Source organism: Giraffa tippelskirchi, chromosome 1 (genome assembly GCF_054371585.1).
Source record: "Giraffa tippelskirchi isolate mGirTip1 chromosome 1, T2T-mGirTip1v1.2.pri, whole genome shotgun sequence".
NCBI lineage: Eukaryota > Metazoa > Chordata > Mammalia > Artiodactyla > Giraffidae > Giraffa > Giraffa tippelskirchi.
Genome location: NC_137275.1, coordinates 167,477,238 through 167,493,185, shown reverse-complemented (window position 1 = coordinate 167,493,185; position 15,948 = coordinate 167,477,238). Strand labels below are relative to the sequence as shown.

General features: G+C 38.5%; 1 protein-coding gene across 5 annotated transcripts in view; it reads right to left on the bottom strand.

The window, feature by feature from the left end:
* TMC1 (transmembrane channel like 1) overlaps window positions 1-15,948 on the bottom strand; it is a 390,992-nt gene that overhangs the window by 22,570 nt on the left and 352,474 nt on the right. For all 5 annotated transcript variants that reach the window (XM_081505441.1, XM_081505443.1, XM_081505442.1 and 2 more), the window contains 3 exons: window positions 13,676-13,855; window positions 13,395-13,556; window positions 5,217-5,345 (listed from right to left, as the gene is read on the bottom strand). In XM_081505441.1, the coding sequence (XP_081361567.1) occupies window positions 5,217-5,345; window positions 13,395-13,556; window positions 13,676-13,855 (471 nt within the window). The remainder of the gene's footprint in view (window positions 1-5,216; window positions 5,346-13,394; window positions 13,557-13,675; window positions 13,856-15,948) is intronic.

The window sequence follows — 15,948 nt, the reverse complement described above, 5'->3', positions numbered from 1 at the left end:
CATTGCAGTGACCTGCCTTTCTTCACATAGATCTCATTCCCCACAGCTGGAATCACCCTGCTGAGAGCAGCAGGGTGGCCTGGCCTAGGGCTCTGGGGCAATGGTATGCAATGGTGGTCCCCAGACCATCAGTAGCATCAACACCTGGGAAGTTCTTAGTAAATTCTCAGGCCCTACCCAGATCTACTGAATCAGAAACTCTGTGTTTTCATATGCCTTCAGAGCACTCTGATATATGCTCAAATTTGAGAACTACTAACCTAGGACAAATCCAAGCCTCATCTTCTAAGATAATTCAGCACCTCAGGGCTTTGTACCCTAACCCTCACTGCCTGCAGATAGATTCCATCTAGCCCAGCCTGTTCTTGTCCCTTTGCACATGTTCTCATCCCCTCACTGGGGACCCATGATCTCTTACTGACTCTTTATCATACCCTCTTCCCTGGACCCCTGAATAGTATCTCATTCCCAGATAAGGAATATCTCCCTATCTCCTAATTCTACATCCCAGTTCCTCCTGCCAATTCCATTCTACAGCAAGAAACCTGTCTAAGCATTTGAGTAACAAATGCCATGGACTGACTCATGAATTAGTCATGCTTTGGCAGAGTCCTTGATGTTTCTAGGGGTAAGCATTACAGCAAAAATTAAATATGATGGAAGGTTGGTTCGTGGCTTTGAAGTCAATCAGAGGTGGGTTTCAGTCCTAGCTCCACCCCTCATCAGTTAAATGTCTTTGAGCAAATTATTAAGCATCTCTAATCCTCAGCTTACTGTAAAGGAGGAAAATATCTAATTCATAGTGTTGCTGGCATGATTATACAGAATAACATATGTATTTTATAGATGTTCTAACACATATTATGCACTACATAAAAATATAATACAGTGTAATATAACTAGGAATATCCTCTGATGGTCTGTGAATCATATGCCTCTTATTTATAGGTAATCTAGTACTCCCTTCATCAGATCTCAGGGAAATCTCCCTTATTTTCCACTTACATAAAGTGGAATTTAATGAGGACCACCTTAAAAATGTAACTTTAAACAAGACATTGAGGTTTTAATTTGATTGAATATACTCTTACTTCATGCCATTTATTCAATCCATGTCTTCCTGGATGCTCTTTACTTACTTCATTGACAAATGGCAAGGATGGTGTCAACGTAAATTAAAGTGAGAGTAGTGCTGAACCATTATAGAAAATCCAGAGTTTACAAGAGGGCTCAGGGCAATTTTGCTGAATCAGGGTGGTTAAAATTCTTTCTGTGAGCAAAGCATTCCACTTCCACGAGCCAGTGAACTCTTTAGAAACATTGAGAACCATCTGCTATGCTCAGAGAAGCCTTACAGAAAGATTAACTTACATTACACGGTCTAATAGTCTGCTCCTAGCTAGTAATTTTCCTACCTCAATTCATCCTCATAGGTTTGTTGTGATGATACTTTGGCTGTGAATTTACAACTGGAAAAATATATAGGGTCACTTTACACCCAATTTACTCAGATATAATCAGTATGTAATTCAGTATACTAAACATAATGACTTTTCCAAAAAAAAAACAAAACAAAACACTTCATTGTCCTTATTTATCCTCTGACTAAATAACTTAAGCAACTCACTTCAATTCACAGACTCTTGATTTCTTTTAATGGGTAAAATAAAAGCATCATGATGGATTTTGTCAAAATTTCACCTAACCTTAACATTTTATGGATCTCTGAGTCTGAGGCTGGAGTCTGCAGAGTTTACATTTTATAGAGTTGTTGTAGAAAAGTGAATGTACTTTTTCAAAAATATCTTCTCTATGACTGGGCAATTCAATTTAGAGAAATTTCTCATAAGGAAATAATTTGTGCATACCACTGTGATTTATCTATGGAGATATTTATCTGCATGGATATAAATAAATGTAATCACAATGTTTATTATAATAACAAACCATTAGGTACAATTAACTGACAACAAATAAAAAATAGCTAATTATAGTAAATTCATATGTAGAATCACACACAGTCATTTAAAAATTATAAAAGACCAGTTAATAACATAGAGAAAGGTCACCATTAGTTGAAAAATGCAAGTAACTAGTCAATAAGATACATGCTTATATGTATTTACAAAAATCTATAGTAAAACATATAAATCTACAGTATACTTTTATCCATACATAAATAAATATTAATACTCTACAATTCAATGAAGAAATGTCCTGAATGGTAGGATTACCTGTGATTTTTATTTTCATATTAAGCTTCTATTACCTTTTACAGACTTTTAAACAATGAACTGGTATTATTTTTAAAGTTCAGAAAAAAAATTTCTTTAGTAGCAGAAATGGACAAAAGATGTCCTCTTTCATTCCTGAAAGGATTCTTAAAAGCATCTCCTCTGCCCATCTCAGGTTCTCCTTTGCTTCAAGACAGGTACTTTCTGGACTCATATTGCCAATCAGTAAGTCCAGAAGATCAGAGAAGCATTCTCATCATTCCCTTCTTCACTAAAGCAGCACCATTTTAGGTTCTGTGTCTCTATCTTCACTGTCCATACTTGCTAGCTGCTGGGCCTGCCTTCCGTCAGTTCGTCCACTGAGAATGCTTTCTTCCATCTCAATCTTTTGAAATTTTGATTCTTCTTCAAGATTTGGCTCAAATGTTTCTTACTTCTTCCTGTCTTTGCATTTCTACTGATCTCTCCCTCACAACGCCAACAGAAATCATGGTGTCTCCAACGTGCAATTACATTGTAAGAGCAAGCAATTACATTTCCTGCTCTGTGCTGACAAGGGAAGGTTGTAGCAGAGTGTGAAGAATTGGTGAATGAATATTTCACTGGAAGAGGGCAGTATCCTCAGCTCCTGCCAGTTTCTTCAGTGTGGGAATATGGGCCTTTCAATATGTCAGGAAAAATAAGAAATCCATATTTTTTAAATGTAAAGCTCCAAGCTTTAAAATATTAGCTCATTTAAAAAAAAAAAAGAACACTGCAGACTAGAATAAAAATATCTGTCAGCTGAATCTAGCCTGCAGGCCCACATTTGCAACCTCTCCTTAGGCTTACAACTTTTACATCTCTGTATCCTCTTATCAGAGGATTTGCTCATGGTAGTTTGTGACTAGCAGGCACTCAGCTCTGTAAACTATCTACCTGGTGGGTCAGTGATAATAAAACCCATATCAAAGATCCAGCACCCAACCTTAATGTTTCAAAACTTGTTTCACTGCTGAGTTTCTCTCTGATGAGCCTTCCAAAGGTAACATGGAAGAAAATTCACTCGCTGTGACCTCAAACAGGAATTTGTCTGTTTTCCTATACTTCATACTAACCCATGAGCACCAACAGCACTCAATAAATAATAAACTAGTCATTTAATTACCGCTTTTATGCATCCAGGTCATGTTATATTGACTTTATATTTGAAGCAAAATTTTCTAGCACTTAAGAAGAAAGAAGTCAGGGATAAAAGGCAAGCATAAGCCGAGCGATGGTCTAAGAAAGAAATGGCAATTTTTATGCCTGCTTCAGAAGAGCTGAATCAGGCCAGGAAAATAGAAATGAAACCAAGCCAGCTGAATACTTCACAGGGGAGAATGGGGAAACAATGCAAGAGCATTCTGAATCTATAGCATTACCTCACCATCGTCTACCAAACAACATGACCTTCTGGCTCCTCCAAGAAGCACTTTCCGGGAGAAAGACAGAGATGACTTCATAAAAGGTACAGTCTCAAAGTCAGGTAGAGGATGTAGCCTGGAGTTTTGAAAATAGTTCTGAATATAGGACTTGACCAGAAACTAGAGGGCATAAGACAAGAAGAAGACCAGCAGGAAAGAATATCACTTCACTGGGGAGAAGGGAAACATCATTAGCTCAAGAATACTAGGGCAGAACTTGACTCCAGGGCACATCCCTGGAAGCAAGCAGAGTTCTGTCAGCAGACAGTGTTGCCTTAATGGTGCTGAAATGTGGAGGTTCAGCACTGAGTCAGCCAGTCAAAATAACTCCTGCTATGTGACAAGCACAGCTCAAAGCATGAGGTCAAGGCCTCTGTTTTGAGAAAGCTTTCATTCCAACAGAGGGAGACAGATAATAAGCACTTTTAAAACAGAAGATGTCAAGTAGTTATACATTGTATAAAGAAAATAAAACTGTGCTGAAACAGAGAGTGCCTGATGGGCCACCTTAGACTGGAAGGTCAGAGAAAAGCTTGAAGGAGGTGACTTATAAGCTGAGTCCTTAATGACAAGAATCAGTCCTGGCAAATTCTAGGAAACTGCACCCCCAGAAGGAAGAACAGCTAGGGCAGATGCAAGGAGCATCTGTGTTTCAGCATAAGAAAGAACCCCAATGTTTATGGATTTTACAAAGCAAGAGCAAAAGTGGTAGGAGATGAGTTCAGAGGGGAAAAAAGCAGAAGATCACAAACGGTACTTGAGCAAATAAGTAATATCAACTCCTCAGGTCCTCTTTCCCAAGACAGCAGTTTTATGTGCAAAAAGGAGGACACAGAGATGTGTGTTCTGCCACCACTCTCAAACTTTGTAGGGGGATCTAGGGTTGAACAAAGACGGGGGTTATTGATGGAATCAGTACCAGTGGGGCTCAGAGAAACCTGTGCTGTTGCTATGTGGAAGCAAATCAACTTGCTAGAATTCTACTCTACCACTTACCAGAGCCCTAGCAGCACCCTGGGCCTTTCACAGCCTCCTGCTGTGTCTCCGCTGAGCGCTTATTAGACTGTGAGCTTTATGAGGCAAGCAGCATATTCACTGATGCCTTCATCCCCCAATGTACTGCGCAGTGATGCACTTGATAAGTGTCTAAGAGTTTGCTTAGTAGAATTCAAAGGAATTAACAGAAAATGTACAGTTGATGCTACTCATCTTGCCCTGCCTCTAGAAATGCCAGCAAACTTCATGAGGAGGGTACAGACTGTGGGCCCAAGATTTACTGAGTTCACCAATTTAACAGATAGGTTGAAGTCACTGCTTAAGCCACCTATAATTTTACTAGAATCTAATTTTGTTAGACTACTGCAAGCTATGATATTCAAGTCTTATCTCCTCCTGAATTTAAACTGTCCTCATTGGTCTTCGTTTATTGACATCTAAAAGACCATCCTACCTCCTAATTCTTCTTCTTGTACTGTATGTGTAAATGATGAGTCACAAAGGAATGATCTTATAAGAGAAAGGTGAATATCACACTTACATATCCGTATTCCAAATCCCAGCACCAGCAGTAGTTGCAAAACCTCACAAAACATGCTCGGAGAAAGTCCCCAATAAGAATTGTGACATAGGTGGTCAGAACATCAGAAACAGTCAGTCGCACAAATTCCTGTTGAAATAGTATGTGTATTAAAATAAGCATTTCTCTCTTCATGTGGTCCTAAAGTTGACATCGAATTTGTCATGCTTTCTAAACAGTATTAACTTGAAACTGCAACCAATGGTAAAGAAACTAGTTATGCATATCGAGCCAGTGAAAAATGTTTCACCCCTATTTTATTAGTTTAAAAATGATTATTTCCTGTGCCCAAACCACTGGATCAAAAGTCTTTCTGTTGAGAAACTTTTATAAGCATGATACAAGAACACAAAACAGGAAAATACTGACAACACGGAAGTTTAGCAGTTTAATCTGACAAGCAGCGCTATTTATAAAATTAAAAGACAAACTTGTAAAAAGTACTTGTGGCATATATGATATATATTTTCTAATACATTAAGAACTTTTACAAATCAGTGCAATAGATGGGCAAGTCAATAAGGAAAAAATGGCAAATGGCACATATAAATAATAAGAAAATACACACTTAATTAAAACATTCAAAAGTACTTAACTCCTTATAAAAATAAAAAAGGATTTAATTCCTTATAAAAATACAGTTGTTACCTTACACAGTGATAAATATTTTAAAACCGATGCTCTTCCATATTGATGAGAGTATGGTGAAACAGGCACTGTCATAAACTGATGCGGAAATAAAACTGGTGCATCATTTGGGGTGGGGGAGCAGGACTTTTGTGAAGATCCATCCCATTGTAAAGTGTGTGGAATTTGATCAAGAAAATCCACTTCTAGAAATGTATCTTACGGCAAGTGTCCAAATCTATACATATAATTATGAAAGCATTGCTTCTGCCAGATCAAAATTGGAAACAATTTAAATACACTCAAGACGAAATAAAATAAAAATGGGTGTCCACACAATGAAATACTGTGAGCTCTTAAAAAACAAATGCTATTGTGATTAACAACGTAAACGTTTACTAAAAAACACTGAATTGTGTACTCTAAAGTACATGCAACCTTCTCAGATGGCATTCACTGCATTCTTGTAGTGCTTTGTTGACACTATAAAATTGTAAATGTTATCAGTTCAGTTCAGTCACTCAGTCATGTCCGACTCTTTGCGACTCAATGGACTGCAGCACGCCAACCTCTCTGTCTACACCAACTCCCGGACTTTACTCAAACTCATGTCCATTGAGTTGGTGATGCCATCCAACCATCTCATCCTCTGTTGTTCCCTTCACTCCCGCCTTCAATCTCTCCCAGAATCAGGGTCTTTTCAAATGAGTCAGTTCTTTACACCAGGTGGCCAAAGTATTGGAGTTTCAGCTTCAACGTCAGAACTTCCAATGAATATTCAGGACTGATTTCCCTTAGGATGGACTGGTTGGCTCTCCATGCAATCCAAGGGACTCTCAAGAGTCTTCTCCAACACCACACTTCAAAAGCATCCATTCTTTGGCGCTCAGCTTTCTTTATAATCCAACTTTCACATGCATACAGGACTACTGGAAAAACCATAGCTTTGACTAGACAGACCTTTGATGACAAAGTAATATCTCTGCTTTTTAATATGCTGTCTAGGTTGGTCATAATTTTTCTTCCAAGGAGCAAGCATCTTCTAATTTCATGGCTGCAGTCACCACCTGCAGTGATTTTGGAGCCCCCCCAAAAATAAAGTCTGTCACTGTTTCCCCATCTATTTGCCATGAAGTGATGGGACCAGATACCATGATCTTAGTTTCCTGAATGTTGAGCTTTAAGCTAACTTTTTCACTCTCCTCTTTCACTTTCATCTAGAGGCTCTTTAGTTCTTCTTTTCTTTCTGCCATAAGTGTGGTATCATCTGCATATCTCAGGTTATTGATATTTCTCACTGCAGTCTTGATTCCAGCTTGTGCTTCATCCAGCCCAGCGTTTCTCATGATGTACTCTGCATATAAGTTAAATAAGCAGGGTGACAATATACAGCCTTGACGGACTCCTTTTCCTTTTTGGAACTAGTCTGTTCTTCCATGTCCAGTTCTAACTGTTGCTTCCTGACCTGCATACAGATTTCTCAAGAGGCAGGTCCGGTGGTCTGGTATTCCCATCTCTTGAAGAATTTTCCACAGTTTGTTGTGATCCACACAGTCAAAGGTTTTGGCATAGTCAATAAAGCAGAAGTAGATGTTTTTCTGGAACTCTCTTGCTTTTTCAATGATCCATCGGATGTTGGCAATTTGATCTCTGGTTCCTCTGCCTTTTCTAAATCCAGCTTGAACATTTGGAAGTTCACAGTTCACGTACTGTTAAAGCCTGGCTTGGAGAATTTTGAACATTACTTTACTAGCGTGTGAAATGAGTGCAATTGTGCGGTAGTTTGAGCATTCTTTGGCATTGCCTTTCTTTGGGATTGGAATGAAAACTGACCTTTTCCAGTGCCATGGCCACTGCTGAGTTTTCCAAATTTGCTGGCATATTGAGTGCAACACTTTCACAGCATCATCTTTTAGGATTTGAAATAACTAAACTGGAATTCCATCACCTCCACTAATTTGTTCATAGTGATGCTTCCTAAGGTCCACTTGACTTCACATTCCAGGATGTCTGGCTCTAGGTGAGTGATCACATCTGGGTTGTGAAGATCTTTTTTTGTACAGTTCTTCTGTGTATTCTTGCCACCTCTTCTTAATAGCTTATGCTTCTGTTAGGTCCATACCATTTCTGTCCTTTTTGAGCCCATCTTTGCATGAAGTGTTCCCTTGGTATCTCTTAATTTTCCTGAAGAGATCTCTAGTCTTTCCCATTCTATTGTTTTCCTCTATTTCTTTGCACTGATCACTGAGGAAGGCTTTCTTATCTCTCCTTGCTATTCTTTGGAACTCAGCATTCAAATGGGTATATCTTTCCTTTTTACCTTTGCTTTTTGCTTCTCTTCATTTCACAGCTATTTGTAAGGCCTCCTCAGACAGCCATTTTGCTTTTTTGCATTTCTTTTTCTTGGGGATGGTCTTGATCCCTGTCTCCTGTACAATGTCATGAACCTCCATCCATAGTTCATCAGGCATTCTGTCTATCAGATCTAGTCCCTTAAACCTATTTCTCACTTCCACTGTATAGTAATAAGGGATTTGATTTAGGTCATACCTGAATGGTCTAGTGGTTTTCCCTACTTTCTTCAATTTAAGTCTGAATTTGGCAATAAGGAGTTCATGATTTGAGCCACAGTCAGTATCCAGTCTTGTTTTTGCTGACTGTATAGAGCTTTTCCATCTTTGGCCGCAAAGAATATAATCAGTCTGATTTCAGTGTTGACAATCTGGTGATGTCCATGTGTAGAGTCTTCTCTTGTGTTGTTGGAAGAGGGTGTTTGCTATGAGCAATGCGTTCTCTTGGCAAAACTCTATTAGCCTTTGCCCTGCTTCATTCTATACTCCAAGGCCAAAGTTAGCTGTTACTCCAGGTGTTTCTTGACTTCCTACTTTTGCATTCCAGTCCCCTATAATGAAAAGGACATCTTATTTGGGTATTAGTTCTAGAAGGTCTCGTAGCTCTTCATAGAACCGTTCAACTTCAGCTTCTTCAGCATTACTGATCAGGGCATAGACTTGGATTACTGTGATATTGAATGGTTTGCCTTGGAAATGAACAGAGATCATTCTGTCATTTTTGAGATTGCATCCAAGTACTGCATTTCAGACTCTTTTGTTGACTAAGAGGGCTACTCCATTTTTTTTTAAAGGATTCTTGCACACAGTAGTAGATATAATGGTCATCTGAGTTAAATTCACCCGTTCCAATCCATTTTACTTTGCTGATTCCTGAAATCCCGATGTTCACTCTTGCCATCTCCTGTTTGACCACTTCCAATTTGCCTTGATTCATGGACCTAACATTCCAGGTTCCTATGCAATATTGCTCTTTACAGCATCGGACCTTTCTTCCATCACCAGTCCCATCTACAACTGGGGATTTGTTTTTGCTTTGGCTCCATCCCTTCATTCTTTCTGGAGTTATTTCTCCACTGATCTCCAGTAGCATACTGAGCACCTACCAACCTGGGGAATTCATCTTTCAGTGTCCTATCTTTTTGCCTTTTCATACTGTTCATGGAGTTCTCAAGGTGAGAACACTGAAGTGGTTTGCCATTCCCTTCTCCAGTGTACCACATTTTGTCAGAACTAATCAGAACTAACCACCATGACTCATCCGTAAATGTTATATATTTATTTAATTAATGGTTTTGTTCTTCCTAAGAGATTGTAATTCTCACAAGGACAAAGAAGAGATCCACTTTTGTTCCCCACTGGACCTCCAGTGTCTAGCACAATGCCCAACACTTAACATGCATTTCATAAACATGGAGTGAGTGATTGAGTGACAGTAAATTCCTGCAGTTATTACTGAACATGACTTTTCTCTTCCCTACTCTTATTTATTTTTCTTTTCATTCCCCAGGAAACTTGAGTTCAGATTCTAATAATTAGCATCCATTAGTGGCAGGCTATCAGGGATATTTTTAGGTTTCCACCATGAGCTTCAAAAGACTTCCTCAGTAAGAGACAATTTCAGAGTGATTTTGAAGTCCTCTGCATACTCCTAAGCACCATCATCCCAATGGTTGAAGTCTGATTCTTCCCCTAAACAGTGTCCTAACTTTTACATAAAATAGCAGAAGAGGATTCAAACATTATGTGGAAATATTTATTAACACACCATAGAGGGAATATACTGCTTTATAAGAAAGGAAATTCCCACAGTGGTGGTCCCGCCCACCAAGGGAACATCATTCAGTCCCAGTTCCTAGCATGCTAGTCAGGGTGGAGCATGGCTTCCCCACAGGCCTTCTGAAGACCACTGCACTCCACACCTCACACTTCACACTCCTGACATGTAGTAATAAAATGCTTGGGCAGCTTTGATCAATAAATCTAAGACTATCATTAGCAAGTAGTGTTAGTGTTAGTCTCTCTCAGTTGTGTCTGACTCTTTGCAACACCATGGACTGTGGCCCATCAGGCTCCTCTGTCCATGGAATTCTCCAGGCAAGAATATTGCAGTGGGTAGCCAGTCCCATCTCCAGGGGGTCTTCCCAACCCAGGGATCAGACCCAGATCTCCCACACTGAAGGCAGATTCTTTACTGTCTGAGCCACCAGGGAAAAAATACAGAAGGCGTACCACAAAGACTATAAATTTTCCATGGCAGGATCCTGGGGAGTATGCATTGATGCTAGTTATGTTTCTGGAGGATGATTAAGCACTATGGAGGACACAAACTCTAATCAGACTCTGTAGGTTAAATTTGGGTTCCTATCACTGGCTTCTTTTGAGGTCTCCTTTAAGGTCTCTTTACTTTTCTAAGTTATGGTCTCCTCATCTATAAAATGGGGAAAATGATATAACTTGGAGGGCAATTTATTAATAAAAATTCAAAGAGGTAATGCCTGGCACACAAGAAGACTTTGATAAATGTGAGCCATTGTTGTCATTATCTTCAGTTGTAGTCTGCTTTCTCTCCATCCCCAAAATGCAGACCTCAGTATACAGCTTCAAATAGTGATCTCCCAAGAATTGTTCTGCTGCCTACCTATCAAATGCCATTGGAGATGAGACTAAGTGACTACATCTTGAGATTTCCTGGACATGTAAAGGAGTCATCAAATTCTTACAACCAAAGAGAGCCTGAGTTCCACAGTATCCTTGAGGGAAAACAGAGAAGAGGACATCCACAAAGAAGAAGAGGAAACATTTGGAATGTTCTCATAGAACAATGAACAATTCTTTGGGGTGCATCTCTAACATTCCATGCAGAGAAGCTGCTGATACAATTTCTTCTGGAATGATTTTGTTTTAAAAGTGGTTAAAATTAATGTTTCCAGGTGCATGGATATACATATTGATCTCTTACAGGCCAGACCTTCCCAGCACTCAGGGTTTTTACATCCCCTGTGTTCTCTTTGCCCCCATGGACCCCACCTCCCTCATCAGCATTCTGTTCAGAATCACAGCCCTTCCCTCCTCCAGCTCCTACAAGCTTTCCCACTAGTGCTGCCTGTTCCTTTAAAGAAAGGAAGGTGAAAGAGAAAAGGGAACCCTAACTACAAACAGCAGTAAGAAAAGATGATGAAGCAAAGAAAACCACTAGGGACAGGATTTTAAAAAAAGAAAAAGAACAAGACAAGCAGCATGGTACAGGCGCTCCAAGAAGAGTAATTAAATAAATATTTTTTCTTTATTTTAATTCAGGTGCAGAGGAATATCCCAGAAGCTTATGCATAATCAGAAACATGTTTTCTAGATTGCATTGACATTCATGTCTAATTAATTGCTGCCTCCTCTTCAGAAGTGAGTGGCTTCCACCTTATTCTTTACAGTTAGTTCTATTAATTCTGTTTAATCCAGGTGTTTTCTTGGTAAAGAATAAGTTTCTTAGCTCTCATGCCAGTCTGCATTCTGGGATGTCCATTAAGAGAATGTCTCAAACTCTTTGAGTTTGTGAAAACTACATATTTTTTTTCATTTCTCTCAACTTTTGCTGAAGGTTTAGGAAACAGCCTAGAAGTGATAAAAAAAGACTCAATAAAAACAGGCACATGGCCCCCTTCCTCTACCTTTAAAGCACATCACTCCAACCTTTGTTTCCACTGTCACATCCAGTTTTTCACTCTTGCCTCCCATGTATACGCATGTTGTGATTTTGTTAGGCTCACGCATATAATCCAGGATACTTTTCCTATCCCCAGATATTTAACTTACTAACATCAGTAAAGTCCATTTTACTATGCAAGGTAACATATTCACAGTTTCCAGGAATTAGAACATGGACATTTTGGAGTAGCTTTTATTCTGTCTACCACACCATGTATCATAAGTATCTCTCTACCAAGTACAGGCAGTTTTCCTTTCATTTATTATTTCATACATTGTATGATCCTGTAAACATGTATAAAACATGGATGTCTGAAAACTGAGAATTTAATAACATGTAACCAGAAAAGGAAGGCCTATCTGGTGTCTGAAAGCTTAAAAAATAATGTAGAGTCCTTGTTTATACTCTTCGGACTTGGTTCTCAATGATGTCTGCCTAGCATTATACACATTTTCCTTACTTTTTCCCACAGTTCAAATCACAGATGAGTCGCTTAAGTCAGATGAGTATCTGAAGCTAAGGACATCTAATGATATCTATATTTGTTTAAATTAGTTTTATAAGACTAATGCTAACTTTAAATTTTCCATTTATCACACAAAATTTATGCAAATAATAATATAAATAATTAAAAACTAAAAAAATATATACTCAAATAATTTCCCAAAGATCACACTACTATTGAAACTGAGCTGCTGTCTGATAGACAGAAGCACTATGACATGTCTTTAAACGTCTGTTAACCATAGTCCAAAATCAGTTTATGAAATGCACATAAGGAATGATAATTCTAATGAGATAAAATTAAAGGCATTTCAAAATATAAATTGGATTTGTATAGAAATAAGAGACCTGAAATAGGTTTTTGTTTTTGTTTGGTTTGGTTTCCCTTTATTGAACAGAAAGCCATAGGAAACACCATTTCTTTTATTTGCTAAAATACCATTAGTCTTGGACTGGGGTTATTTACATAGTCATCTGAAAACAACAAACCTAAAATAGCATTTCCTTTAATGCTCAAGGGGCAATTATTTGACAAAACTCAACGTTATTGAAATAAATTTTAGTGTATGGTCCCAAATGAACTTTTTCTCTTTTTTTTTATAGAAAACAGGTAACACTAACTAGAGTGCCATTTAAATATTTGCTTGGGCCTGGGTGCTAAGTCTGGGTGCTTTATTATATATAGAAAATATCTCCTCAGGCCATTTTAAAACATCCTTCCTTTATATGCTACAGTAAAAGGGGTGTAAATGTACTGCTTACCTGAATGGATGCTTGTGAGGACTGCAAGAGTTAATATATGTGAAATTCACAGCCAGCATATAGTGAGCAGTCAGTAAGTCTTAGCAATTTTCATTAATAAGCAATATAAACCAGGTCACACTTACAGAAGAAATTTCAACTCTGCTCTTTTTTAATCCAATAATTGTTATGCACACCTGTGTGTGACATTACCTGCCCCACCATTGTTTCCCAGCAGGGTCCTCGAGGTACATCTGCAGGGTGAACAAAAAAGGGTGGCCCAGTAGTATTCCCAGCAAGAGATGCATTGTAGGCCTTGATCATGTTGGCTTCCCATAGGGTAATATTGGCCTTTACTAGCTTCTCCTCTTCAATCTAGAAAGGAGAGTATTGGAAACAAAATTGAAACAGATTTCGAAGGCATTTCTGGCAATCTTGAGACTGGGAATGTAACAACGTGCTGATGGCAAGGACAATCCAGACACAAGATTTACCTTGTTGTTAATCTCATCCATCAGGGCAAGAATAAATACATACAGGTTGCCTAAAAGAAGAGCAAAAATGCGTCCCAGTAGCCATTTCAGAGCAATGAGGGGATGGTAGTCTTCCAATTCAGCAAATAAGTCAAATAGTGTTGGACAGAACATCCCCAGGAGGGACATGACCATGTTCATCTACAAGAAGACACAAGGGGTGAACCAAGTTGATGCTGTTTAAAAATTATTATTGTTTTCTTCCAAATTTGCAAGATTCCAACCAGATTCTTTTGATATTCTATAAGACTAAAAATTATTTCATGCATTTTTTAAAATTTGATCTTAATAAAATAGGGCCAATATTCAACTCACACTTTTAAGATGTACATGTGCACAAGTTTGTTGACATGCCAGTAATAATAACCTGTTTCCTAGTATGTGAGGGATGTGATTTACATTACTTTTTTTGCAGATAATACATTGGTCTACATGGTACCAATTCTGCACTTCACAACAAGATTTCCAAAGAAAATGAAAAATTATCTGCTCGAGGAATGGGTTCAAATAGGAAATACTAATTTGACAATCATCAACATATAGGCTAGTTTAATCAACTAGAATGGATGAATTCCTTGAGATGGGCTCAGGACTACTGAGTTAGGGGGAATGCAAACTGTTAGGAGCAAAAAGAAAGAAAAAAGAAAGAAAATGGAATAGATTTTATCAAGGAAAACAGAGAGCATGTTCAGAAAATACAAAAGGAGAATACATGGCATAATGTCTTCAAAGCCAAGGCAGAAAAGTTTCAGAAATGAAGGACTGGCTTATAATGCCAAAAGTAAGAAAAGTATGAAAGAGAGAGAGAATGAAAATATGACAAGCTGGACATTTGTGGTTCATATCTCCAGACTGATTGACACACTTATGAATATATTATTAGAGTAAATTAAGCATGTTCCACATTTATAATAGGGGAGAAAAATCTTTAAATAAAAATTTATAAAAGGTTCCAGTTGACACTGGCTATGTCTTTGCCTGAATATCCAGCTCAAATTATCACTAATGTGAGTTCCCATTTCCCCTGGTGGACTCCATGTTTTGAATGATTAGAACTACCAGGCTATATTTAGAAAATAATTATCAATATTTTTTTTGCTTTTGACTAAGAACATTATATAAGTATGACTAGCGAGAGCTAAAAGTCAGCATGATGTATATAAAATCAGCATAATATAATTTCAGCCTAAAGTAAAAACTTGGCAGAGTCTATGCAGTCTAGGTAAAGTTTGAATTGTTTCATCAAATTTGTAAAGTTTTTTATGAATCTGCATTATTACCTTTGTTGGCCCCTAGAATCAGGGGTCCCCCAGGATGTTTTTTAATCCATCTGGGCTGGATGAAGCACAAGCTGGAATCAAGATTGCCAGGAGAAATATCAATAGCCTCAGATATGCAGATGACACCACCCTTATGGCAGAAAGCGAAGAAGAACTAAAGAGCCTCTTGATGAAAGTGAAAGAGAAGAGTGAAAAAGTTGGCTTAAAGCTCAACATTCGGAAAACTAAGATCATGGCATCCGGTTCCATCACTTCATGGCAAATAGATGGGGAAACAGTGGAAACAGTGGCTGATTTTTTTTCTGGGCTCCAAAATCACTGCAGATGGTGACTGCAGCCATGAAATTAAGAGTCAGAAAAGTTTTGACCAACATAGACAGCATATTAAAAAGCAAAGACATTACTTTGTCAACAAAGGTCCATCTAGTCAAGGCTATAGTTTTTCCAGTAGTCATGTATGAATGCGAGAGTTGGACTATAAGGAAGGCTGAGCGCAGAAGAATTGATGCTTTTGAACTGTGGCATTGGAGAAGACTCTTGAGAGTCCTTTGGACTGCAAGGAGATCTAACCAGTCCATCCCAAAGGAGATCAGTCCTGGGTGTTCATTGGAAGGACTGATGTTGAAGCCAAAACTCCAATATTTTGGCCACATGATGCGAAGAGCTGACTCATTTGAAAAGACCCTGATGTTGGAAAAGATTGAAGGCAGGAGCAGAAGGGGATGAAAGAGGATGAGATGGTTGGATGGCATCACTGACTCAATGCATATGAGTTTGAGTAACTCTGGGAGTTGGTGATGGACAGGGAGGCCTGGCGTGCTGCGGTTCATGGGGTCGCAAAGAGTTGGACACGACTGAGCGACTGAACTGAACTGAACTGAATGAAATTAAAAGACACTTGCTCCTTGGAAGAAAAGTTATGACCAACCTAGACAGCATATTAAAAAGCATAGA